Source organism: Rousettus aegyptiacus, unplaced genomic scaffold (genome assembly GCF_014176215.1).
Source record: "Rousettus aegyptiacus isolate mRouAeg1 unplaced genomic scaffold, mRouAeg1.p scaffold_m13_p_1, whole genome shotgun sequence".
NCBI classification, from domain to species: Eukaryota; Metazoa; Chordata; class Mammalia; order Chiroptera; family Pteropodidae; genus Rousettus; species Rousettus aegyptiacus.
Window position 1 is genome coordinate 114,138,757 of NW_023416284.1, and position 26,289 is coordinate 114,165,045.

General features: G+C 29.0%; 1 protein-coding gene across 1 annotated transcript in view; it reads right to left on the reverse strand.

Annotated features, from left to right (window-relative positions):
• EYS (eyes shut homolog) overlaps positions 1–17,169 on the reverse strand; it is a 138,299-nt gene extending 121,130 nt beyond the window's left edge. Inside the window, exons 1-2 of the mRNA XM_016160553.2 lie at positions 16,419–17,169; positions 13,005–13,118 (exon numbers count right to left, since the gene is read on the reverse strand). Of these exons, the coding sequence (XP_016016039.2) occupies positions 13,005–13,118; positions 16,419–17,169 (865 nt within the window). The remainder of the gene's footprint in view (positions 1–13,004; positions 13,119–16,418) is intronic.
• Positions 17,170–26,289: the final 9,120 nt, after the last annotated feature.

Below are 26,289 nucleotides of genomic sequence, written 5' to 3' on the forward strand. Positions count from 1 at the left end.
AACATCCTCAACAAATAGAATGTAGAATTATTTTATGTCACTTTTGAAGCTAGGTCATAAGTGATGATGATATAGCCCACTCTCCTATCTGAAGGCTCATTGTGGAATCTCGGTACCATATTGTGAAAGCCAATGTCATTTAGAGAGGGTACATATAAATGTTCTATCTAATAACACCAACTGACATCTCAACTATGAGACAGCATCACTACTAAATATGCGAAGTTCTGGTTGAAGATTGTAAGCGATCACCAGATAATTCTGCACCTAGTCAAAGAATTATCAGGCCAAAGACAAAATCAAATTGCTGATTCATGAACAAAAGTAAATTTTGTCATTGGTTTTAGTCACTAAGTTCAGGGTTAGTTTGTTGCACAGCAACAGAGCCAGTAAAAGCTCTGTGCGGTAGTTATAAATGTAAAAGGATAAGAATTAAAAATGCTAAAAAGGTTTAAGTAGAAGGAGAATTTTTTTTTTTTTTAAAGGAGGGGGTTTTGAGAATATAAAAACAAAAAGACTTGTATTTTGTCTGAGGATGGAAAGATCAAAGGCATAGAGAAGAAAATATATTTCTGATTATGGACTAGAAAACCATGAAATTTAAGCAATTGATAAAAGTCAGACTTTTTTTTCAGACTAAAGTGTATTATCAACATTCAAAAGAAATATTGCTGAGAGGATACCATGTTTACCTTGGAAGAAGTAACCACATCCCAATCAGGACTGTGTATCTAACCATCTGATATATATTGAATACTTAATGATCATTGTATTTCTTTTCTAATAGGGTAGTTGTAAGCATCAGATGCCATCTGCATAGGGAAATATTGTACAAACTTCAAAACATTAGACAAATATAGTTAGGATTTCTTAAGTTTTGGTCACAGAAACAAACTATACCAGGTTAGATTAAAAAGTTACCTCTTTTCAGTTAGTCATTACTAGTCATTTTCAATCTTTCTGCCATTGGTCTTCTTTACATATGTCTGGTAAAGCAATAAGTTTATTCATTAAAAATGTTTCAAAACTTTAAAATAAACTCTTGACAACTCAAGGTTATATGACTAAATTTATATATAATGCTATACTATCAAAATTCTGTAAGGAGTAAAAAATATTCATCTGAATAATTTTACATTTAATTGATAATATGTGGACAGATAATTTCCTATGAGCGAATACTGAAAAGAATAAGGCAAAAATTTGAAATTAACATCTCAGGTTTCATCTAAATTTTATTTATGCGTAAAAATAAATGATGTATGTTGCTATATCTTATCAAAAGTTTAGACTCATTTTATAAATGTTAGTACCTCCACATCTCCAAGATGTTATATCTTCCCGAAGTAATTTAATTCATTTAAGTATTGTGTTCTAAACTCAGATAATAATAACTATGGAATATCATATAATTATATAAATTCAGTAAGCTAAAAGCGATGTTTGCTCTGCAGTTCTCACCATAGCAAATGAAAGTATTCATTATACAGATATAATGCCTATTTATAGTAATGCCTATTTATGCAAATATAATGCTTATTTATAGTAATTTATATATAAATACCTATTTATATACTACGTAGTAAATACAGTATATTTTTATAAATATAATGCCTATTTATATTTCACTTTTTTTCAAGAGAAAGATATTAGGATTGCCATCTTGTAAGAGCAGTTACTTCCTAAGAAGCAGGTACAATGAGATTAGAGAAGATTTGTTTCCTTGCAACCATGCACCTGATGCGAAGCCTCAGTCTTTAATCCCAAAGTGATAGGCTCATCTGCCATAATACATGCTATTTGCATTATTTTGAAAACAAAGTAAACTCCATGAAAGGTGCTCCTAAAAGGTCTAAGTTCTAGTACAAGCAGCATATCAAATATACCTACCAATGTCGATCTTCCATAGGTGGATAGACAAACATACACCATCAGAATGAAAACTAAATTATAGTTAAACTTTGAGTTACACAAGTTTGAAGCGTATGGGTTCACTTATATGCAGATTTTTCCCAATAAATACATACAGTACTGTAAATGTATTTTCTCTTCCTTATGATTGTCTTAATAACATTTTCTTTTCTCTAGCTTATTTTCTATAAGAACACAGTACATAATACATATAACATACAACATATGTTAATAGACTACTTATGTTACTTGTGTTACTTTCCAAATTTACTTAATTGACATGTCATTAAAATGTACAACTTGATTTATTGTCTCATATTATTTTTAAAATTACTCTTTATCTTGATGAGGAATTCCACTAAATTGTGGCAAAATTTGATATTAATATGTATTAATCATTTGCAAATATTTGTACTGAATTAGAAAATCCTCATCTACCTCAAGCAATTTCTAAAACTACTGCAGAACATATACAACATGAAGTTGATAGAATTGTTAAGGTAAGCCTGACAGTAATTAAGAAAGCTGTAAAAAAAAAATGGAATTTTTGATAACTATAATCAATCAGCATATGAAAGAAATCAAGTATGATTATATCTATTGAAAGGGATATATATAATGGTTCTTTAGTAATGCTTACATTGGGATTTTATAGCCAGCATCTGGAACTGTAATATCATTGATTATTAGAGACAAAAATAAAATAACAAAATTAGCTATAAGATAAAGGTAAGACATTTGGTAACTTCTGCTTTCTAGATTTTCATTTTCAATTTTTTTTAATTAAATAAAAGTTGCAGACATATGTTAAAAATATCCCTGTGTCTAAAAAATAATTTTATGACTTTTACCCATGAAAAACATTTCGAAGTTCTAAGAAGGAGCAATTAGAGAATTTCTACATGAAATTTATTTTATAAATTGTCACACCTGTTCACTTGAACGAAGACTGAAAACATGCAAACTTCTAGAGATTTCAAGGACTCATTAAAGGCATCCTATACCAGCAGAGTTTACTTAATATAGGAAACATATCAGTCATTTTCAGGCAGCTATCAAGTGATTTTTAAGTCATCAAAACTGATGAATTAGAAGTAAAAAATTATCACAATTGTATAGGCAATATTATTGCAATGTATAGAACATCTGTCACTAATGAAAGCAAATTCAAAATTCTATAAGAGGGAGCACCCATGCATTAATATTATAAGAATAAAAGTAGTTATTACACATTTTTCACTTTAAAAACAAAGCAATTGTTCAATTTTCATAGCTGATATAAAAATTCAACACATTCTGAGTCAAAGATAGCAGGCATTTATATTATCCACATGGCCATTTGTACCAAGACCATATCTTTCATTTTAAGAGATAGTGTTTTTCTTTCAACATTCCTTCCAGTGTCCTAATAAAACACAAAACCAAAGCTGTGATCCTGTTCTTTTTATATATGGAAACAAGATTATACAATACTCGAATATAATCCTGTGATTCCAGATTGGGAAAGAAAAAGATTGATTTATAACTATCCTAGAATACATCTGTCAGAAGAGCATCATAATACTTTGAAGCTCCTTTAAGATTAAGAACAATTCCCTACCTCTTATTTTCTATATTATGAAATATTTATTCAATATCTTATATTTGCTATAAGATGAGGTTATAAATTTGACTAAATCATGGGCCTTGTTGTCAAGTAATCTGTAAATCAATAGGAGGGGTAAGGAAAGTGAATTTTGGAAAAAGGAAAGTATGGGAGACTTCATTCTAGAGAAGGCAAACATGAGCAATAGCAGAGAAAATGTGAATGTACAAGCTGTTCATAACAATCACTAGAATTACTTGGTTTAGAGAAACATTGAAACATGTTTATTTATAAAAGTAAGTATAAAACAATTCTATAAATACTTGAATGCTAGGAAAAGAAGGAGATTGGTCTTGGCTGTATTAGTTAAATAGAATAAATAAACACTGTTGTGTCAAACAATAGCAAAAGTAAAATAGCTAAAATAATTGAATGATTACTATGTGTCTGCCGTTTTACTAAGTACTTAACATGTTGTTTCATTTAATCTTCATGAAAATCCATGAATAGTATTAATAATTTTCAAAATTTTACAGATCAGGGAATTAAATTTTAGAGAGCTTAAATAATATTTAAAATGTCAGAGAAGCAGGGAGTTGTAGAGTTAGTCTTGGAACGTGTCTGCTTAACTTGAATGGCAATGCTATACTAGCCACGCCCATGCTATGTTTCTAATTCATTCTACACAGAAAGTAGGGAAGGTATGCTATATTTCCTTCATATTTCAGATGAAGTAACTGAAGATTAGATGACAAAAATTTGTCTATAACTTTTATAGAGTCTAATAACCAAACTGAACTTCTCAAGTCTGTCATTCTACTATGTAACATAAGCAAAGGGAAAGTACTTAAGAATCTTTTGAGACTAAAAGTACTGTTTACAAAGCTATACTTAAAAAATCAAGTCGATCATATTAGGTAAAATAATTTGGGCTAGATATGATATATTTATCATTGCTACTTAATTTTTTCCCCAAAAGTTCAACTTTTTGACAGTGATCCACTTACTGAAGCTGCCTTATTTATAGTTGTTTCACTTTAAAATAATTGCCATAGTATGTAAAGTGAAGTTATGATCTCTTTGCCAGAAATTAATCTTTATGCTAATTATACATACTTGATGCTTAAAAAGCCATGTATCTACCTAAAGGCCCCTGTTTAAGGTCACTGCAAAGTTACCCATTTCAACACATACAGAAAAAAATCTTAGAGATTAAAAAAGAACAAAACAAGAACAGACAAAAAAACAAGACAGAGCATGTGAGACAAATATTGTCATTTATGTTTGTGTTACTGATGAAATACTATTTTTTTCAGATGAACTGTCACACAGAAAACATAAAACTCTGTATAAAAAATACACAAACAAAAACTACACAAAGTCCTTGAAGAGTGAACAAACCAGACAGAATTAGAAAGCATTGAATGAATTAGAAAAAAAAAAAAAAAGGACAAGAGGAATTAATGTGAAGAATATAGAGAAAGAGAAAAGATCAAACTAAAATGAACAAACCAGAATGATAAGTAGGAAAATTATAAAGCATATATATATATAATTGTAGAAAGAAAGAAGAGAAATTTGGGCAGTAAAAAATAATTTAAAACAATGGTCTAAAATCTCCAAAATATGGTGATAATGTCACCTTACAAATCTTAGAAGCTTGTCAATTTCTAGGTCAGACAAATACAGAGAAAATCACTGCTAGGCAGAGGATAGTCAATATTTAAAATATAATATTTAATTGGCTTGAGGAAAAAATACATACCAAAGAAATAATACACAAATTTAACTGATTTTTTTTTGAGAAACCATGAAGGCCAGAGGCAGTATTATAGTTGTTTAATTGTCTTTATATGAAAATCAGAAAACATTAGTAAATTGAATCAAAGTAAGTAAAAAGAGAAAATAATAATAAGAGATGAATGAAATAGAAATCATTAGAATATATTTGCCAAGCCAGAATTTGATATATTGAAAAGATCAACAGTATGGAGAAAATTCTAAGATTGATAAAAGAAAAAAAAAGAGAAAACACAAAGTATCAATATCATAAATGAAAGAAGAAACATTGCTTATAGCCCTATAGATAGTAAAAAAAAAAAAAATGAGATATTATAAACATTATTCCACAAATTTAACTAATATGTAATGAACAATTTCCTTGAATAGAACAACCTCTGAAATCTGACAAAAATTGGAAAATATAAATGTCTGTATCTGCTAAAATAATTTTATCAAAAACCTTGCTATAAATATATTACAGGCCAAGCACTTTTGCTAGTAACATAAAACATTTATGTAAGAAAATAATAGTAAATTCATACAATATTTTAAAAAGTAGATTCCAACTTAACCCTTATATTTCAACCTAAAGATATATTTCTAGAAAACTATATAGCTCAATATCCAACATGAATATAACTGAAAAACTTCTCAACAAAATATGACCAACTAAATTCAGAACATATAAAAATAACTTATCATACACTATTGAGATTTCTCTCCCAAAATGCAAGGCTGAGTGTGATATTCATGAATTACAGATTCATGAATTAACTGAAAAGAAGACATCATAAGATCATCTCATTAGGTGCAGTAAAAACATTTTATAAAATTTATAATGTGATCCTGATAAAAATTCTCAATGAATTGTAAATAGAAAGAGACTCTTCACTTTATAAAAAACACCGATATGAAACCTATAGTTAGTATTATACTTAATGACGAAATACCAAATATTTTCTTTTTAATCTTAAGAAAAAGGGAAGGATATCTCTTTATTATTGATATTGTATGGAGGGCCTAGCCAGTGCAATAAGACAATCAAATAAAACCATACATACTTTGGGATATGCAAATATTTTCTAAAGAAACACAATACCCACTAAAAGTAAAAAGAAAAAATTATAAATTGGATTTTACCTATATATAAAACATCTCATAAAAAAACTTTGATTAAAAGATGAAAAAATAAGACAGAGACTGAGAGAAGTATTTGCAATATACTTACATCACCAATTACTTCTATCAAGGACTTTTATATTATTTTTTACTAATCGATAGAGACAGGCAGCTTAAAATGGCAGTGTAAGTTTTACTAGTTCTCAAAGTCTACAGCATACGATAGACCTAACAAACATATGCTGACACTGCCTCATTGTTAAATATTTAAATAAATTTTCACTCAATAAACCAGAGAAGAATTATTACATATTGTTTTAAGATATATTGTTGGAGTAAAATAATTCATTATAATTCTATTTCTACCATTTCCTCAAAAGATAAAGTAGGATGAGATAAACTACTTTTTTATTTATTTTCTGATAAAAAGAAAAGCACATAATAAATAGTAGTTAATAAATATTCTATTTATTGAATAATAAAAGAGCATTCAAATTGGTATGACATGTTTTATAACTTTAGCTAAATTGTATGCTTTATCAAGCAATCAAGCCCTTTCATTCGTATTTAACTTGTGCTCTCATTCACCAACACACAAAAAATAAATGTTCATGGTCGTCCGGTGATATCATAATTACTAAAATTGTCATTTATTAAACAAATAATATATACTAGACACTTAGTAGACACAAAAATTATCTTGAGACAATTTATAGTGGGATGGGGAACACTTGGCTGCATTGTTTTATGAATCAGTCAAAGGAGGATTTTATCACAATGAAAGACAGACTAATCAGAAGCCACAAAGGAAGCTTCAGTTTTTCATCAGGATTGAGTAGAGTAGCAAAAGAAATCATTCATATTAAATTGGATACAGCACCTTTGCCTTTTAGTATTATCTCATCATGGATCATGCTGTGCTTAGAACAGGTCCCTACCAGTGCTGATCGTGATCACAGTGACCAGAGAATCGAGAAGAAAAATACCTGGAAATGAGCTTTGATAAGGTAAAAATAAAAACAATCCAGAATAAAGTACATAAATTCCTTCATAGTCGAAGTCTAAAAGTAATTATGTACATCACTGAATGTATTAGATTAACTTGTGTAACTATTACCTACAATTTTAACTCTGAATTTTATAAATACTAAGCCTTAGAATTGATTGTATGTACAATATGACTATTGGCTCATGTAATATAATTAACTAGTCACGGTATTTAAAAAATTACATTTATGAGAACAAGGACTAGTTCAATTCTCTAAATGGCTGGGGATTAGAGATAGAGTTGAATTGATTGAGATTAATTTTCTAAACTCTATTGCCATTGAGTTTCAAAATACGATTAAAGTTCAATTATTAAAAACAAAACAAAAAAGTTATAGCCGATTTAGCTCTTGCTAGCATTCCTTTCTATGAAAAAAAAAATACTATTCTCTGTAAATTCTACATACTGGTAGAGGTTTTGAAAATGGGAAAATCAACTTTACATTGAAAAATACTTTGCCTACCTTCTAATTTAAACTGATAATTGAATACTTACAGTATTCGTCACTACTCAGGTTGACCTCTTGTTACCTGTCCAAGCAATACTTGAGTTTATCACATCCTGAAAAATAATCATTCCCCCTATGCCATACTGCGGTCTCTAAATCATTCATTTTGAATAAAGAGATCCCAGCATGTCTTGCAAATACAACTTCTTGAATCTTAAAACTAATTTACTTTTTGTAGATATAAGTTAGTCCGAAATGAAGACTGAAGAGTTTACTTTCTAACAATTATTTATTCTTATATCAAACTCACACTTGAAAAGTTTTGAAAATAAGTCAGAAACTGACCATAAGTAGAATGAGAATGTTAATGGTTCTTTGAACTACTCAAGAAAAACACATTAAACAAATTTTTGCAATAAACCTTATGAAGTTAAAAAATTAGAGTAAATTACTTTATATGGATACATAAATAACAAATTTGGAATTACAATAAAGAACACATTTTTATAGTTTTAGACTAGACTTTTAATTATTAATCTTACTTTTATAATGTCTGAGATTGTAGTTTGACCTCATGGCAAATTATTCCTATTCATACTCCTTCACAATGTTTGAGGTATATAAAAAATCCAGAACATGTTTTTTTTTTTTTTTTCTAAAGGCTTATTAGTTTCCAAATAGAATTGGTGTACTCTATATCTTATTTCTTTGCAGTCTTTATTTCAATTTGTATAAGATCTATTAAACTGTTTTAACATGATAGCTACAACTTCCTAAAAAATGAGTTCCAAAATTCTCAGTTTGAAGTGAAATTCAAGAGCAAAGAAAATTTGACATAAAGACTAATTATGTAATAATCACTGTTTGATAAAGCATTGGAAATATAAAGTTTCTGGACTTTAAATGTGATCATTTGAAACATTATAATCTCGATTTATTTATGAATCCTGTCTTCTGTATCATATTATGTATATTTATATGCACAGATCATGACAATGGGCAAATGACTATACATGTATTAGTTCTTGAAGGTTTTTGAAACTAATTGGAAAATATGTATAAGATAACTGAATAGATAGATGGATAAATAAATTGATTGATATAGACAGGTAGATAAATAGATAATGATGGATGGATGGATACATACATACATTCATATATACATACATACTTGCTTTTAAAATGTGATGTTTCCAATATATTTTTAGCTAAGGCTTTATGTCACAGAATTATACAATAGATACCAAAACAATTTCCAAAGCATTATAGTTACTAGATCTAATAGGATGGATCATCATTCTAGTTTGTCCATGACACCGTTTTATGCTCATGGCATGTAAAACAGAATATTGCTAAGATATCAGTTGTCCCCAATTATTGAATTACCATTTGTCTTGGATTTTCTAAGTACTTTTATTCACAGTTGCATTTAAAATAAACAGGGATGAGTTAAACTGATCTCCACTTTGTACTCTCAAATTTCTATGATCTTTTCTAGGAATATGGAAAATACATAATAGTATATTGTTTTAATATGAGGATAAACTAGCAAGTTAACCAGTTATAATCTACCTCTCTTTTCCCAATGCTTTCCAGAATCAAAGTATATTTCTCATTTGAGGACAGCTTGCTTGAAGTCTCAAGCAACCCCAAATATAACTGACTCCTTCCTTGTTCAGTTGGCGGTGAGAGAAGAAACTGATAATACTGCTCTGCAAGAGCAAAGCTGCCTGTTTCCAAGTAAAATGGGTTAGTGGGAACCACTGGAGATTATGAGTTATGTCTATGTTTTATAGGACAGACAAATTGAGGCTAAGTAGTCCTGTCGCAGAGTTTATAGAGTGTTGACTATATGTTCTTGCTATAGAGGTTTGGTCATTTATTGCATGGTATGAATAAATCAGGGGTAAGTAAGCTAAAACTGGGAGTCAAATATGACCTTCTACTTATTTTTATAAATAAAATTTTATTGGAACACAAATTCATTTATTTACATATTGTCTATGGCTGTATTCACACTACCATAGCAGAATTAAATTACTGAAATTGAGGCCACGTGGGCACAGAAAGTCTGAAATTTTACTATCTGACCTTTCACAGCAAAAAGTATGTAAACCCCTGGTATAAATATATAACTGTTTATATATTTTTATTATGTACTGATGTTTATTTTTTACTTCATAATAAATACTTAAAATGCAATAAGATCAAAAGAAACAATTAACAGTTTAAAAAATATTTCAAACTTGTTTCACTGAAAGTTTGATAATGAATATGTAGTTTGCCCCTAAACTGTGTAACTATTAATGATTCACCATAGTGTACTAGTGATGTCACTGACAATATGATGGCCAGAAGGTCTTCATACACCCTACTTGAAAAACCATCAACATCTATTTTAAATGAGCAATTATTTTAGAAGACCGCCTGCCAGTGATGAGTTAGGTGCAGATGCAGAAGGTGCTCTTCCACATCTCTCTGTGAAGCATGTCTTTTTTATTTAGATCTGTCACAAAATTATTTCAGTTTTCTGTTGTTAATTTCTTTGTAAATACAACAATGAAAATATCCTTATAAATGTATTGGCTCAAGCAGCAGAATAAATTCACACACTTAAAAGAATTTATCGATTGATATTAGTTAAATAAGAAACTTCAAATAGGTAGTTAATTTCAGTAATGGTTTGACTTCTTTCATTCAAGTCACTGAATTAAAAAAAAGTTTTATAATTTTGTTCTGTTTAAGGCAAGACATTTGATAGTAATTAGGAATATTATTAAAAATTTAGTAAAAATATTGAAAGTTAAAGTTATTTGTTCTTGTGGTAAAATTGTAGATATAAATTCTCGTAAGCATATCATGATATATACATCATTTTGATTAAGTTAAGAAAAAGAAAAAACGTACTTGGAATTTATTGTGGTGCATACATATTCATATTTTAATATGAACTAGTTACAATAGTCACACAATGGGATAGTTGCAAAATTCATTATTAAGTTTAAATGTTCATGGAAAAACAAACTAAATTTTTGTGACAAAATTGATATTGGGGGAAAAAAAGTAGAACATGGCACAAATTTTTAAATTTCTAAAGAATGACTTTGAAAATAAACCTATATGTTTCAGAGAAGTTTTTACATTTTAGTGGAAGAATTCTCTAAATTTTGGTTACATCTTGTTCAAAATCAATGACAGTTGACTAAATTAAATATAACTATCAGGTTTTGAATTTTCCAGTGAGCTGTACTTATGTGTAAAAGAGACATCAATATTTGTTCCTGTACAACACAATGAATACACTAATAAATTCAATAAATTCAGAAGTATACAAGGTTATAACTGTGCTTTAGAATACTTTAGAATAGCTGGCTGTGAGGGAAGCAATATGTGAGAGGGCTCCTATATTTCATGGACAAATTTATAGGCTAGAACATAATGGCAATAAATTGAGAAGACTTACAATTTTGCAGCACCTAAATTTTGCCAAACATTCAAAGGACTTATATGTGGAGAACATTTATTTCATGAGGATTATCATTAAAAATGTTTTTCAAAGAAAATAATTTTGAATAGAAAAAAATGGCTCCTATAAAACATATTTAATATATGCATTTTATGCAAAAAGTAGAATTGAGAATAGTCTCCATTTAGTAGATTTTCCTTTGAATTTACAGAAACCTCACTCAACATGTGTTCAGTGAAAATGCCTTAAATAAAGAATGACATAGTTAGAAGAGTCAATTAAAGGCACTGACAATTTAGAACTTATTAATTATAAATGTAACATTGAAGAGAGTATAATTTTATCACAAATTTAAATAAGACAACATTGAAAATATATTCATTCTTTAGAAAAATACTAACAACATAGTTTTGGAAATAAATATGACTAACCATAGTTTCTGCTTATTTTATTTTGTAATATTCAGATAATCAATATAAAGTATGTTTTAAAATTTCTTTTTAACTTTCAGATATCAAGTTGTAATTATTTTCTTTGGAAAAATTTTATTTAAAAATAATTTTTGGATAGAGCTACTTTATATGGTTGCCTATTTAATGAAACTATTTGCTAATCAATAAAATAAATGTTTCAAATATTATATAATTATAAGTGCTTTAGCTACTTTTTTTTTTGCTCTAAATTCCATGATTTGGAAGAAAAATTATATGGTTTCCATATATATGTGAGATATGATAATATTAAATATCTTTCAACTGATAACCTATCTCCAGGAAATAAAAGACTTAAGGGGAAAAATACTTGAAAAGATTCATTAAGGACAAGTGAAGTTCTTACTGCCTGCATTGTTACCAACCTCTCTTCCGATGAGGCAGTGAATGATGCACTCTACCAAAAAACTTAAATCCTCCTTAACTTCCAAAGAAGGAGCTTCAGGAGACACTCTAACATATTACCATTCTCTGGTCTGAGAGTCAATCATCTTTTGTTTCACTCTCGCAAAAGAAGTCTTGAGATGTCTAATTGTGTCTACAAACACCACTGCCTAAAGACATTTTGCAGAGGAGCAAATACACTGATGGTGAGCTACATTTCCCAGAAAAAGGAAACTGTAGAAGAGTTCAAAGATAAGATGGGAATGGTTTAAATACATTTTCATTGTTAAAACGTTTAACCAATCATTTTAATACTATTTGCTTAAATGATGACTTCATTTTACATCTTTAAATTCATTTGAGAAGAAATAAAACATTTTTACTCTTCATAAAATGGGATTTGTCTATAATGACATGTTGTTTAAGGACATGTTAGATATAATTTTGGAAATTATCTGTAATATGATTACTATTTCATATTACTAACCAGATTACTAAAACTGTTTTCATCCTTAAAAACAAAATATACTTCATTATAGTAAAAAATTATCAATTTGTGTCCAAATCCTTCTTAAATTATGGAATATTTAGCAGAATAATCAATTAATTATTAACCAAAGAGATTTATTAAAAACTTTAAAAAGGTCAGAGAATCCAACCTCTAAAATTGTAATTAGTAATGAATAATACATTTAAAATGTTCTTTAAAATAATAAGACAAAATTAAAATTGTGTGTGTGTGTAAATATACATATATGTGCATTTTTTACCTGAATATGGTTCATCGCATTCACAAATGAAACTCTTTTCAGTAATATTGTTGCAATTTCCATGGAAACAGATATGTGGTTTACATTGGCCAATTATTTCTGAACAATTTATGCCTGCAAAAATTTAAAATATATATATATTGATGATTAGATTAAAATGTTTACATTGCATAAAAAAGTTAATTATAATTATTGATTTCCTCAAATTTTTCAATAATGAATAATATAAAATTTTTGACAAAATGTAATTCTAAGCAAGAAAGAGTGTACCATGATGATGTATTTAAATTGAAACAATTTCAATAAGTTCTACATCAGTTTTTCTATCTTTTGACGTCATACTTTAATATTCAAATAATATCTTTCTGATTGTTGACATTTGAGCTTTAGTTATTTTTTATAATAATTTGAATGTGTTCATCATGTCTTGCTAGTAGATAATGTTAATATGTGTAAGTACCAGTTCTTCGATGTACACTGGTAGCATTGAAGGGATAATTTACAAAATTTGAATTGACACATTCAAATGTAGATTGTGTCTTGGCCCTACCACACAATCAAGGTAATGATTCAAAAGTGGAAAATGCAAAAGAATTATACCACAAGAAGAAGAATGAGGGCATACAGTTTCAGTTAACCAAGATGAATATGCTCTTAAAATCTGTATAATATTGTACCTATCGTCAACAATTATATATTATATACTCAAAAATTTTTAAAGTAGCTCTCACATTAAATGTTCTTTTTACAGTAAAATAAAAAATAAAATAAAATAAAATATAAAATTATAGGGCAGAAAAAAAATGGAAAGGCTGCTTGGATTCTCAGAAGCTATGCATAAACTTCTAAATTCTACACTTTCTTGCCCTTGCCGCCATATCAAGTTTTCCAAATCCCACTTACGTAAACTATTGTGGTCCTACTATATCACATACTATAATCTTGTATAGCATATTTTTTATGCAGTTAGTTATCTTATAATATCCCTATAGAAGAATGTGCCTAGAAAATTTCAGGACTTGGCAAGTAGACAAATGTTACTACAAAACATTACACATAATTTGGCAAAAGGCCTCCCTCTATTCTAATCAAATTCTTAATTTTTATTTGTAGGCAGTTTTTTCCTTTCAAATTCCTTAGAAATTGACTTTACACCTTCATTAATGCAGAACTCTTCTTCCTTTAATCTCTAAACAACCTCTAATACAATGAAAATATAATTAATTATAATTGTATAAATATTTCCATACATAAAAACTAAATTAACAGTAGAATGTTTAATAGGTCATGTCCTTTTACAATTTTAGTGAGTGTACCGAGCTAAATTGTGACCACTACTCCCTCCAAAAATTATATGTTAAAATTCTAACACCCAAGGATTCATAGTGTGACTATTTTTGGAGAGAGAGTCTTCAGAAAGGTAGCAGAGGTCAAATAAGGTCATTAGGGTGAGTCCTAAGCAGATATAACAGATGTCCTTATAAAAAAATTTTGAAGGAGCAGACACATATAGAGGGAAGTCAATGTGAGGACACAGTGAAATGGTTGTCTACTGACCAAGGAGAGAAACTTCAGTAGAAACCAAACCTGCCAATACCTTGATCTTGAACATTTTGCCTCTAGAACTCAGTAAGTAAACTTCTGTTGTGGAAGCCACTTAAACTGTATTTCTTTGTTATGGTAGTGCTAGCAAACTAATACAGTTTCAGTTTCTTTAATAATTCTACATATGCTACATGTATCTTCTAAAATTTAAAATTGAAGTAATTTATTTATAATTAAAGTGGCATAATGATATATTCTCGATGTTTTAAAAAATAAATAATATTAAGTACTTTCATGATGTTTGAAATTTAGTGATTTAAATGATATATAATTGCATTTCTAATAAATAAGAAGCAAATGTTGGCTAAGAAAAAACACTCTATCCAGCTATGAAAAAAAAACATTGAAACAATTCTGATATATAATTACATATATACCAATTTGTATTCTAATAGATGGTAGAAACTTTCTGGCCAAATATTCTTTAAAATTCTTTGGACCTGTTAAAATGTATGCTTTAGAGGTTCTCAATTAAATCACTTTTTAGTCATCCCAAATCAGCAATTTGAGTGCTTTCACTTTTTTATTAACTATCTTAATTTTAATGAACTTATATGCCCCAGGATAAGTAGGGTAACAGATCTTTTATCAAGATGCCAGTAGAGTCAAATCAAAATTTGACCCCATTTATAGAGAGATGATGTTCAGTGGATATTGCTTGAATTAACTTCTGAAATAGACTTGGTACTTCCACATTCTGGTGTCTAAAATCACTCTTTGAGAGATTGGCTTAGGTGGATTTTAGAACCTACAATGGCTTATTGAGGTCTTCCATTACATTTTATTGCACAGGCTCCTCAGACTTGGCTTCATGGAATAAAAATCTCCTAAAGCCTAACTGATAAAATTACAGTTACATCTCTGAGCCCGATTTGCTCTAGTCATATCTACTCACTCTCCTTCCTCTCTTCAGACCAAAATACACTACTGATTTGTTATTTGTTTTCACATGCTATCACTGCCAAACACACCAAGTATTTCACTTTGTTAGATTATCCTTGTCTTACCCATGCCAGGCCTCTGAAATTCTCATATAAAAAACAAACAAACAAACAAACAAACAAACCTTCTTTCATAGTAAACTTTCAAATAAAGATAGTTTATTTTTTCTCAAATTCTCATTTTGGCTTCAGTAGTATAGTTTATATCATTTTTAGATTGCCCTATCTTCATCTCCTCAGCAAATATCTTCCTTTTATAAACTTTTCTCATCATTGCCTCTCATTTAAATTATTCTAACTAGTCATTGATTATATCATGCTCTTCCCTTTCTTATCACTATTATCTATCAATCGCTTTATAGGTGCCACACCAACATCCATTAAGGACATTGCTTTGGCTCACTATTATCTTTTCCTTTCCAACTCTCCCAAGTAACTTAAATGGCTTCCCCTCTAACCATATAGCTCCTTCCCTTCCTCAACTCAGATCCCTACTTCATATTCACATTATCACCCAGAACTGTTTATCCCAAATATCATAAGCTTGGGAATTTCACTTAATGACTAAAACATATTATTCTGATAATACTATTTTTTAATGAGACATTAAGAATCAATTTTGGGAAGGATGTAAAATTAGGTATTTTAGGATAAAATATGTTGTTTAAAAATCCTCTTTAAATAAGCAAAATACTTATTTTAGAGAATTATTGATTGGATTTTAATATATACAGAATCCAAATTGAGCTCAGTCTAAAAGACTTACAAAATTTTAAACAGTGTATCTTGTTTTTTGGAAAGTAGGAGTTTATGAATTGTTCCTATTTTCCAATTTAATAGAATTATGCTATTTTTAAAGTGATCTTACCTGTGAATGGTGGGTGACAGATACATTCATATCCTTGCTTATTCCATATTTCTCTTTTATTAATGCAACTGCCATTATTTTTACATGGTTTATAAGAACATACATCAAGTTCCTGGCAGTATTTTCCAGAAAATGGAGGCTCACAGTGGCAGTTGTATGTCTTCCTCCAAACTTCAGTAAGACATTTACCATGCCCAGAACAAAATTGTGAACTCAGATTTTCCTGGCAGAACTGTTCTTTCACTGTCACATTTAGTCGAAGTCCCAGGTGACAAAGCGATGGACCACTTGCCTTTACTGTGATAAAATAATGTGTCCCAACACTCAACCACTGAGAATTAATAGTGTGCATTCCTTTTAGTTTGCAACCAAAAAGTAACTGATCTTCAGTCGTGGTATTCTGCAGACAGTCAAGGAATGATGCTTCAGAAACATTCATCAAATTTATTTCTGGAGATTGAAGAGATGGTTCAGAAGAAATTATAAGAATGTCTCCTAATTGAATTTGCAAAGGGCAAATCTGGGGAACAGCTTGATTGCCTGAAGTACTCATTTTAATATTTACATCCGTAAACCAGCAATCTCCACAGACGTCCATGCAGATGTTTTCTGTTAATGTCCAATTCACCACATATGATACGGGTTGTGTATGCCATTCTTCCACCAATTTCCATTTACATGTTGTTTTTCCATTTATAAACATGCTGTGAAGAACCGCCAAGCTCAGAATCATAATTGATTTGTTAGTCATTATTTTACAGTCCATCATGAAAATGTCATAAAGAATTGTTCAAAATGGGCTTTCAATATCGCTAGCAATTTCTGAGTAGAGATTTCATTCACGTTCAGGGATTCCTGGAAACTGGCTTTTTGTTTGTTTGTTTGTTTTTACTGAAGCACAAGTGGATTTGATGACTGGATTTTGATCAAAAAACTATAGAGTTCAATTGCTTTAAATGTCCCTTTAAACAGAAGAAAAATATACATTGTTAGTAAAGTTTTTCCTAAACTACTTAATAATACAAAAAACTCTTAGCTGTTTTCTGTAAGGACAGTGTCACCAGTAGCTAGGTACCTTCTTTGTGAAACAAGTCCAGGAAAAAATGTGGTTAAGATGTGTTGCACCTCACCCTACCCTATTCTGAAAATATTTGTTATCATTTCATAATTAAACCAGCAACTAACTACAGTCTTTTATATCAGGCTTCAACATAACTAAAACACAATAATAGTAAAGATCCTTCTTTTATGGAAGGCTTTGATTTTCTTTAGATATAAATAACCCTCTCTGATTAGTTTTAGAAAAATAATCTTTAAAAGACTTAAGAATAAAATGATTTAAATATAATGTTCATGTAATATATTTATATAAACATAAGCCTTATGATATCTGTTGGTGATAAATCATGTTTTTCTAAGAGTAATCCAGAAGACGGGAAGCCCCACATATATAAAACACTAAGAAAATTTTAGTTGTACAAATGGCTAAACTTAAAATGAGTCTTCACCCAACTTCTTTAGGAATGATCAGACCATGCTGGGGTGGGAGGGTGGCATGGGGGGATTAAAAGGAAATATAAAATTATTTAATGAAAATATAATAGATAGAAGTAGCATTGTAGTAATGTACTCTTTCATCACTTGTCACTGGTATAAAAGGAAGGGTCAGGAGATAGATTCTGTTGGGAGGCATAACTACTCCCAGAGAAAAGGAAAAAAACCAAATAGGGATTTTGAAATTTAATCTATAAACCCAATTTAAAAAAGTAACTATCATTCATTGAGTGCTTTGTGCAAATCGCTATACTTCTTGATTAACGAATAAACTATAAGCCTCACAACAAAATTAAAATTCTGATAAGAAAGATAAATAGTATAATGGAAAAACATATTCTTTAGATTTTAATTGTTAGTTATTCATTCCAAGTTCTTTGGCCACATGAAGATTAATTTCCTCTATTTTTATATATTAAATATATTAATTTAAAGAAATTATCATAGTAGTTTTGAATTAATAAGTTAATACTGAAGATTGAATTAAACTATTTAAATATGTATATGTCATTCAATAAATGGTAGCTTTTCATTATTGTCCAATTTTACTCAGCAATTAAAATCCAGGTTTGTCAGATTCAAAATCCCAACCTTTCTAATATACCTCAACTATCAACTAAATATTGTTAAAATAAATGATTTTATGCTATTATTAGGTAATTAACTGGTAATTAATATCAAATATTTATGGTAAGTCTAATATTTTAATGGCCATTTTAGATCATATAGACATTAAACTTGAGTTATAAATTACCTCTTTGCAAATTCAGTTCTGGATATTATAAATCTATAATATATGAATTCATAAAATATGCACATAGAAAAGTTTAAATTATGACTTTCTTAGAACTAAAAGTTCTGTATGATCAGGTTCATTTGAAATACATCAATCATAACTTTTGGATTTAAATTAATAATCTCACTGAGGTGTAAAGAATACTTCAAATGAATCTATTTGTTCCTAATCTATGTGCATGACAATATGCTAGGTACCAGGAATTCATCAATGACCAAGAGAAATTAGAACTAAAAACTTAATGGAGACAGATTATGAGGCATGAAACATCATCAATTTGCTATCAAAAAGATAGTCTAGAGAACTATAAGAAAATGTAGCAGGAATATTTAATAGGAAACAAAGATAAGCTTGGACAATGAAATGGAATCATATAGAATAATTGCCTCCCCCACTACCGCCCAAGGAGAGAAATTCCTGGAGAAAACATCTAGCTAAATATTTTGAAATGAACATGACACTGGACACCGAACAAGTAAGAGCAGAGCTTTTAGGTGTAGAAGAAAAAGAAATTATGATAAAATATGCGTTGATTTAGATAAGTAGTATATCAAGAGGGGGCAAGCATTATCAGTAAAGGAGCTCACATTTATCTGAGGGCAATTGAAAAACTCTTGAAGATTTTATGTGAGGAATGTACTAATAGGTACAACTGGGCAAGTTGACACATGTGGAGAAGGTGGTAGCACTAAACTAATGAAACAATAGTGATTACCTGATTAATACAGTGGCAGAAATATAATAACAATGGTGAAGTCCAGAAATATTTCGATGGTAGAATTACATGATCTTAAAGGCTGTTGATCTAATGAGAAAGAAACAAAATGGCAAGTGAGAGAGGATGTCAGAATCCCTCATGCATATATTGAATTTAAAGTCTATCTGAGTGAATTTCTTGTAGATGTAGTCAGACATCAATGGTATATACAGATAGAAGCATAGAAGAGAAGCTGGACTGGAATTATAAATCTGACCATATTAATAATATATTTTTATATTTCGATAGGTATGTAAAATTGTTGGAAGATTGTTTTAAAATGTGAAAGCCTTGATCCTTTGTAAATCATGAAGAAAAGACAGATAATAAAGCAGCATAGAAAAAATAAGTGGCAATGAATACAGTGCAGAGTAGGAGGAAAGGAGAAAAATTATTGCAAACTATTAAGATTGTGACTTTGGTGGCGGGAAATTAAGAAATTTTATCTTGTGGAATGTTCTATTTTCTTTATAAAATAGGAGGTGATGGTGGACATGGTGAGTTTGGAGGGAAGAGACTGAACAAGATTTGAAATAAACAGTGAGGAAAATGTGTGAGAATGTTAATTAAGACAAAATAGAAGGATCACTAAGCAATACTGAAATGCATTTGTGGCTGTAAATCACAAATTTACAGTAGTATCAACCTGCACAGCTGCATTATTTTCCCAGTAGCCTAGTTGAAAAAAGATACAATAAAAATTAAGTAGTAGATTGGTTTAAACAAACACAGTCACCAATTTATTTCCACATGGAAATGCTAAGAAATAAATTACATTTGCATTGAAGCAGAAGTAGGTCTGTGTGTGACATTTTTAGACTAGCTGCAGATGTGCACTCGCATTACTGTGTGGCTAATCCCATGGTTCTCAGAATTCTCTTGGTCCCTAATTATTGTGTATTTATATATTCTGGGAGAAAGTGACTTGATGTATTGCTTTTCCATCTCAAGAAAATTGAAATAAATAAAAATAGAAGCCCCCAAAAAAGAACTTTCGTGAGGTCAATTTGCATCTATGTATGCTGAATACAAAATACTTTGGAAATTATTAGAACAAAATTAATATAAACATTACATATGAATACATTTAAATTAGGAGCAGTAATTTGGACTTGAAAGGTAAGTATAATGTGTGAATCAGTTCTTCATTTATAAAGACATGACTCAAATCCTGTCCACTGCAGCAAGTCAAATGACATTCTGCTCTCTTCTAAAAACAAATATATGTTCATAGTGTGTTCAAGAGTTGAAATCAGAAATAATTTTTTATTTCATTTGTTATCGACATCTTATAAATTCTTCAGCTAAGTGCCTAGGTATCCAGGTACTAGAATAGAGTCATTCATAGCATTATATGTAATTGCAATCATAACATCACTTGGCAGTGATGCCACTGAGATAATATTTCACAGGAAAAAAAGAAACAAGTAGTTTCAGATGATGTGAGCTGTATCACTTTTATATTAGCTTTGCAGTTAGATTAACAAATAAACCCCAACATAGACTCAACATTAATAAAACACAGATAATATTCTCCCATTCAAATATACAAATCATCTTAAATGACTCCTTTAAAAAAAAAAGAGGAGATAGATTTGAATAAATATATTTTATATAAACAAAAAACGATTTGAATGTAATGCATCTATTATAGTGTTTGGATTATAATGGACATTCAATAAAAGATACTTGAGTGAAGATTAGTGATAATATATATCACTCACTTGCACTGTGCCCAGTGTATCATATCATGAACTGTGGAGGCTTTTAATGAGTTTGTAGTTGATTCTGTATACTGGTGTTTTCTTTTTTTAATTTTTCACCCAATTCTGAAGTATGATCTCTAAAATTATTAGTTATTTATTTTTATAAATTATATATTACACTTGATAATACATATAGAAGTAAAAATTAGAAATATAAGAGATAAAATTTACAAGTATAAAATGATAATGTTTTGTGCTTGACCTTTTGAGAGTGCATAACACATTTTGGACACCACAGAATGAATTAATATTGCAGGAGAGAAATGAAAATGTGTGTTCTAGTATTGCCAAAATAGCTACCACTGTCAGCAGCACAAAGAATAAATATCCTAGCAAGGAGTCCATTAAAAGGCAAAAATAGTAAATTTTAAATTAAAGTTGAGTTAGAATCTATGTAGTAAAGCCAATCAAATTAGGAAGAAGAATATTTAAAACATGGTTCCAGTAATAGGAACAAAGGGGCTTAGGCGAAAGATGACAAAGATAAAATCCTGAAAAACAATAAAGTTCATTTATGAGACAGGTAAAAAAAAGATATTTCAAAATAACTTTACATTTTGTTAAGGAAACCAAAGAAGGAAAATGTTTTTGAAATTTTTACAAAGTTAGTACTTATATAAATTATGAAGTGTATTTACTAATTTGACGGTTACAATGCAGTTTAATTAATGTAACAGTAACAGAAAGATTAGAGTTAGGTGGTAGGTTTAGAGGAGTCAAGAGAGAGACAAAACCAACGAAAAAACAAATCATCTATGAGAGGAAAAAAAAGAGTGAGCAAAGAAGTCACCAGAGTGTAATTAAATCTCATTTTAGACTATAGTTCTACAGAAAGCTATGTTTGACCTCAAAACCTTAATCTGGACACTCCTTCCAATGTGTCTTCGCATTGTGATATGCTTCAAAATACCTTACGAAGGAAATAATGTGCAAATATGTAGCTTCATTCTATTCCTTGAAAATCATTTTACTTCTTTCTCTTGCCTTTATATAATTTTCAAAAGAAGAAACAGTCAAGAAGGGAGTGAATATAGGAAATGCATAGGGATCAGTGATGCTAGGAAATAGGATTAACCACAAGGATGAGTTTAGAAATAAAGTATGTCATGGAATTAGGTTTAGGGTTGAAAAAGTCAGAACTTTTTGGTTTGCTGATTCTCATTTATATATAAAGGTATAATTTTATGTATCATTTTAACATGTTGAAATGTCTAGAAAATAAATTTAACTTGTCATTATTTTAAAATTATTTTTATTTTTATTCCACATGCTCAATGAATAGGCCTAAATATTTTTAAATGGGTATTATTAAAAAGTACTTACATCATAAGAAATAGAATTTGCTTGCTAAGATTAAAATATGCATTCTGTAAGTAACCTAGACTAGAAATAATTTGAAATAGTATCACTATGCCTGTGTTTGCATGTAGCCTTCAATAAAATCTGAGAATAATCAAAATGTGTAAATATCATATTCCCATTCTATAGATAATTAAAGTATGAATTTAAATAATTACATTAGGTTTCATTATTTAAGTTTTTCATGACAATATGCCCTATCTTTAGACTGAGATCATATATTTTCCCAGAATATTTTACAGTACAAAAAGGAAAAGCTACATTTAAGGAAACCATCTAAATTATATTTTCCATAATCTAGTTAGTATATAATATATGGATCCAAAGTGTTAATAGGAATAAAAAGAAAAATCAATGTGTTATCATTCAAATGAAGAATTAATGATTTCTGGGAAGTAACTGAATACAGAGTATAAAGAAGTCACCAAACTAAGACTATTATTTTTAACTCCTGTTATGATTTTTATATTAATTTTTTTATGTCTTGTGATTATATTGCATCACAACATTGCATTTCATATATGATACTGTGAAAAGGTGTAGAGATATTGTTGACATATCAGAATATACTCTAAGGAATCAGAAATTATTTAGTAATACTCTAACCTTACTTTTAATATATTACCTCAGCAAGATTGCAATTATCTAGAGGCTGAAAAATATTAATATTATTTAGAAAATGATGGTCTTACAATATCATAATTATAATATAATATAATATAATATATAATAATTATTTGCTCTTGGGAAACAGAAATGGTTTTATAAAATAAACATTTGGATAAACTACACTTTATTTTAGGCTTCCTTCTTCCTACTTTTAATTCAGAATATTATTTTATAGACTCTCCCTCTATTTTCCTTTTTTCAAATTAGGTGAAACTTCTCTTCCATTGTCTATATATTTTAGTTTCCATAAAAATTTTAAAAATAGATTTTTTTTTGTTAAAATAGTAGCCTTTCATTGAAATTTAGATAGCTAAAATCCACAAAAAGCCAGAGGCTATTTGACTTATAGCCAAAAATGTGAGAGTTGAAATCTTTTCCAATTGCTTTCTAAAATTTATTCCTTGGAAACGTTAGATGCCATAGAAATGGCAAACTTTCCTACATCTTTTATTTGTATATTCTAGAGATATAATTATTCCTTGCTGAGGTCTTTAATAAATAATTTTTAAATTTTTGTGAAATCTACTTGAGGTCCACATTCTTTAGAGATCTGAATGTTTAGACAAGTAGAGTAATAATGACTCCAATGGACAAGATTAAAAAGAAGATAAACTAAAAATATATTGTGAAAGGGAAAAAGAATCAAAACACATGGACACATCAAAAAGAAATATATAGCTATATACACAAAATGATATAACAGTAGACAGATAAGTGATCCTAACATATCCAAAACAAAATGCCATCTATTGAAGTGACAAAAATGTAGAACAAATTATTTCCTTGCATCTTTTGAAATTTATTAATTCTTAATAAATTTTTATTTTGTTATTAAAGTTTTAAAAATCAATAATTTAAATAATTAAAATATTATTTCATTTATGAAGGGAAAGCAGTCCTCCACTCTCAAAATTACCACTTATCTCATGCTCCATAGAATATACATGTATTCATTTTTCTCAGGAGCATAATTTTGTGTTGTCAAATATATAAAAATACATATAATGCAGTATGAAATACTATGTATATAGTATATATAATATACATAACAATATATAAAACACATACATATTTTTAATTTTTAAATCTAGTCTTTTTTTTTATTTTCAAAGACTTTTACAGAATTAGAAGCAGAGTGCAGTGTTCTTGTGCATATAACATCATCCAGTTTCCCCCATTTTTAATATCTCACATTAGTATGATACATTTGTCACAATTAATGAGCCATCAGTTCATTAACTAACTTTAGTTAATAAGTCCATATTTCATTCAGATTTCCTCAGTTTTTACTTTCTGTCCTTTTTCTTTTCCAGGATCCCATCTAGACTATTGCATTATATGTGGTAGTCATAGCTCCTTAGGCTCTTCTCAGTTGTGACAACTTTTCAGACTTGCTTTGTTTTTGATGACCTTGATATCTTTTAGAACTGGTAAAGTATTTTGTAGAATGTTCCTTAACTGAGATTTGTCTGATGTTTACATCATGGTTACACTGGAGTAACATGATTTGGGGAAGAAGACCACAGAAGTATTGTCATTTTTATCACATCATATTGAAAGGTACATAGTATCTACATGAGTAATTGCAGTCCATGTTAAGCTTGACCATCTGGCTTGAGGAAATTATGTCAGTTTTCTCCACTTTATGAGTTATTCATTTCTCCCACCCCCCCACCCTGTACCACCCCTTTCATTCCGATAATGTATTGTTTGAAATGTAGTAGGGCGTTTGGTCTTATTAAAAAACAAAACAAAACAAAACAAACAAAAAAAATTGCTTATTTTCCTAAGTGGCAGTAACATTTTTCACTTCTACCAACAATGAATGAGAGTTTATATTACTCTGTATTCTGGCCAGCAATTATTATTTTAAGCTCTTTAGATTTTAACCATTCAAATAAGTGTTTTGTAGTATATCAGTCTTTATTTTTGAAATCCATTATGACAAATGTTGTTAAGTACTTTTAATATGTATATTTATTATTTGCATATCTTCTTTGGTAAAGTTTGTTCAGATCTTAATGGACATTTTATTATTGTTGAGTTTTAAGAGGTTTTTTTTTTTTTGTATACTTAAATACAAATCCATTATCAGATGGGCATTTTGCCAATATTTTCTGTTATCTTCCCATTTTCTTAACAATGTCAACTGCAAAGCATAAGACTTTAGTTTTAATAAAATCCAAATTTTTATTTTTTTCTTTTATGAACCACACTTTTAGCATTGTATTAAAAAAAAAAATCCACTGCCAAGCTCAGATTTTTCTCTTACATTTCTTTTAAAAATTTTATAGTTCTGCATTTTATATTATATATGTATTTTGAACTAATTTTTGTTAAAAGTGTAAGTTTCATGTGTATGTTCATTTTTTTCTTATGGATATTAAATTGTTCCTAAAGCAATTATTGAAACACTTTCTATTACTTAATTATCTTTGCTCCTTTCAAAGATTGGTTGACTACATTTGTATCGGTTTTTTCTAGGCCCTCTATTCTGTTTTACTGATCTATATGAGTATTCTTTCCCAAATTACATACTTCCTTGATTACTCTTGCTTTATGGTAAGTCTTGAAATCAGGTAGAGCAAATCTTCCAATAATTTTCTTCATCAGTATTGTGGCTATTCTAGTTGTTCACCCTTCCATACTTTAACACCAGGTGTCAATATTAACAAAATAATTTTCTGTGATTTCGATTCGGATTGTGTTGGATCTATAGGTCAAGTGAGGAAGAATTCACATCTTAACTATATTGAGGTTCTCAAACAACAAACATGAAATATCTCCCCAATGTTATTATTTAAGATTTTTTCATGAGTTTATAATTTTTTTCCCTTCGGGTCTAAAATATTTTCATAGATTTATATCTAATTATTTATTTTCCATGCTATTATAATTTTTTTTTTCATTTCACTATTGTTTATTGCTGTTACATGGGGAAACAATTGATTTATGTTAACTTGTTTCAGA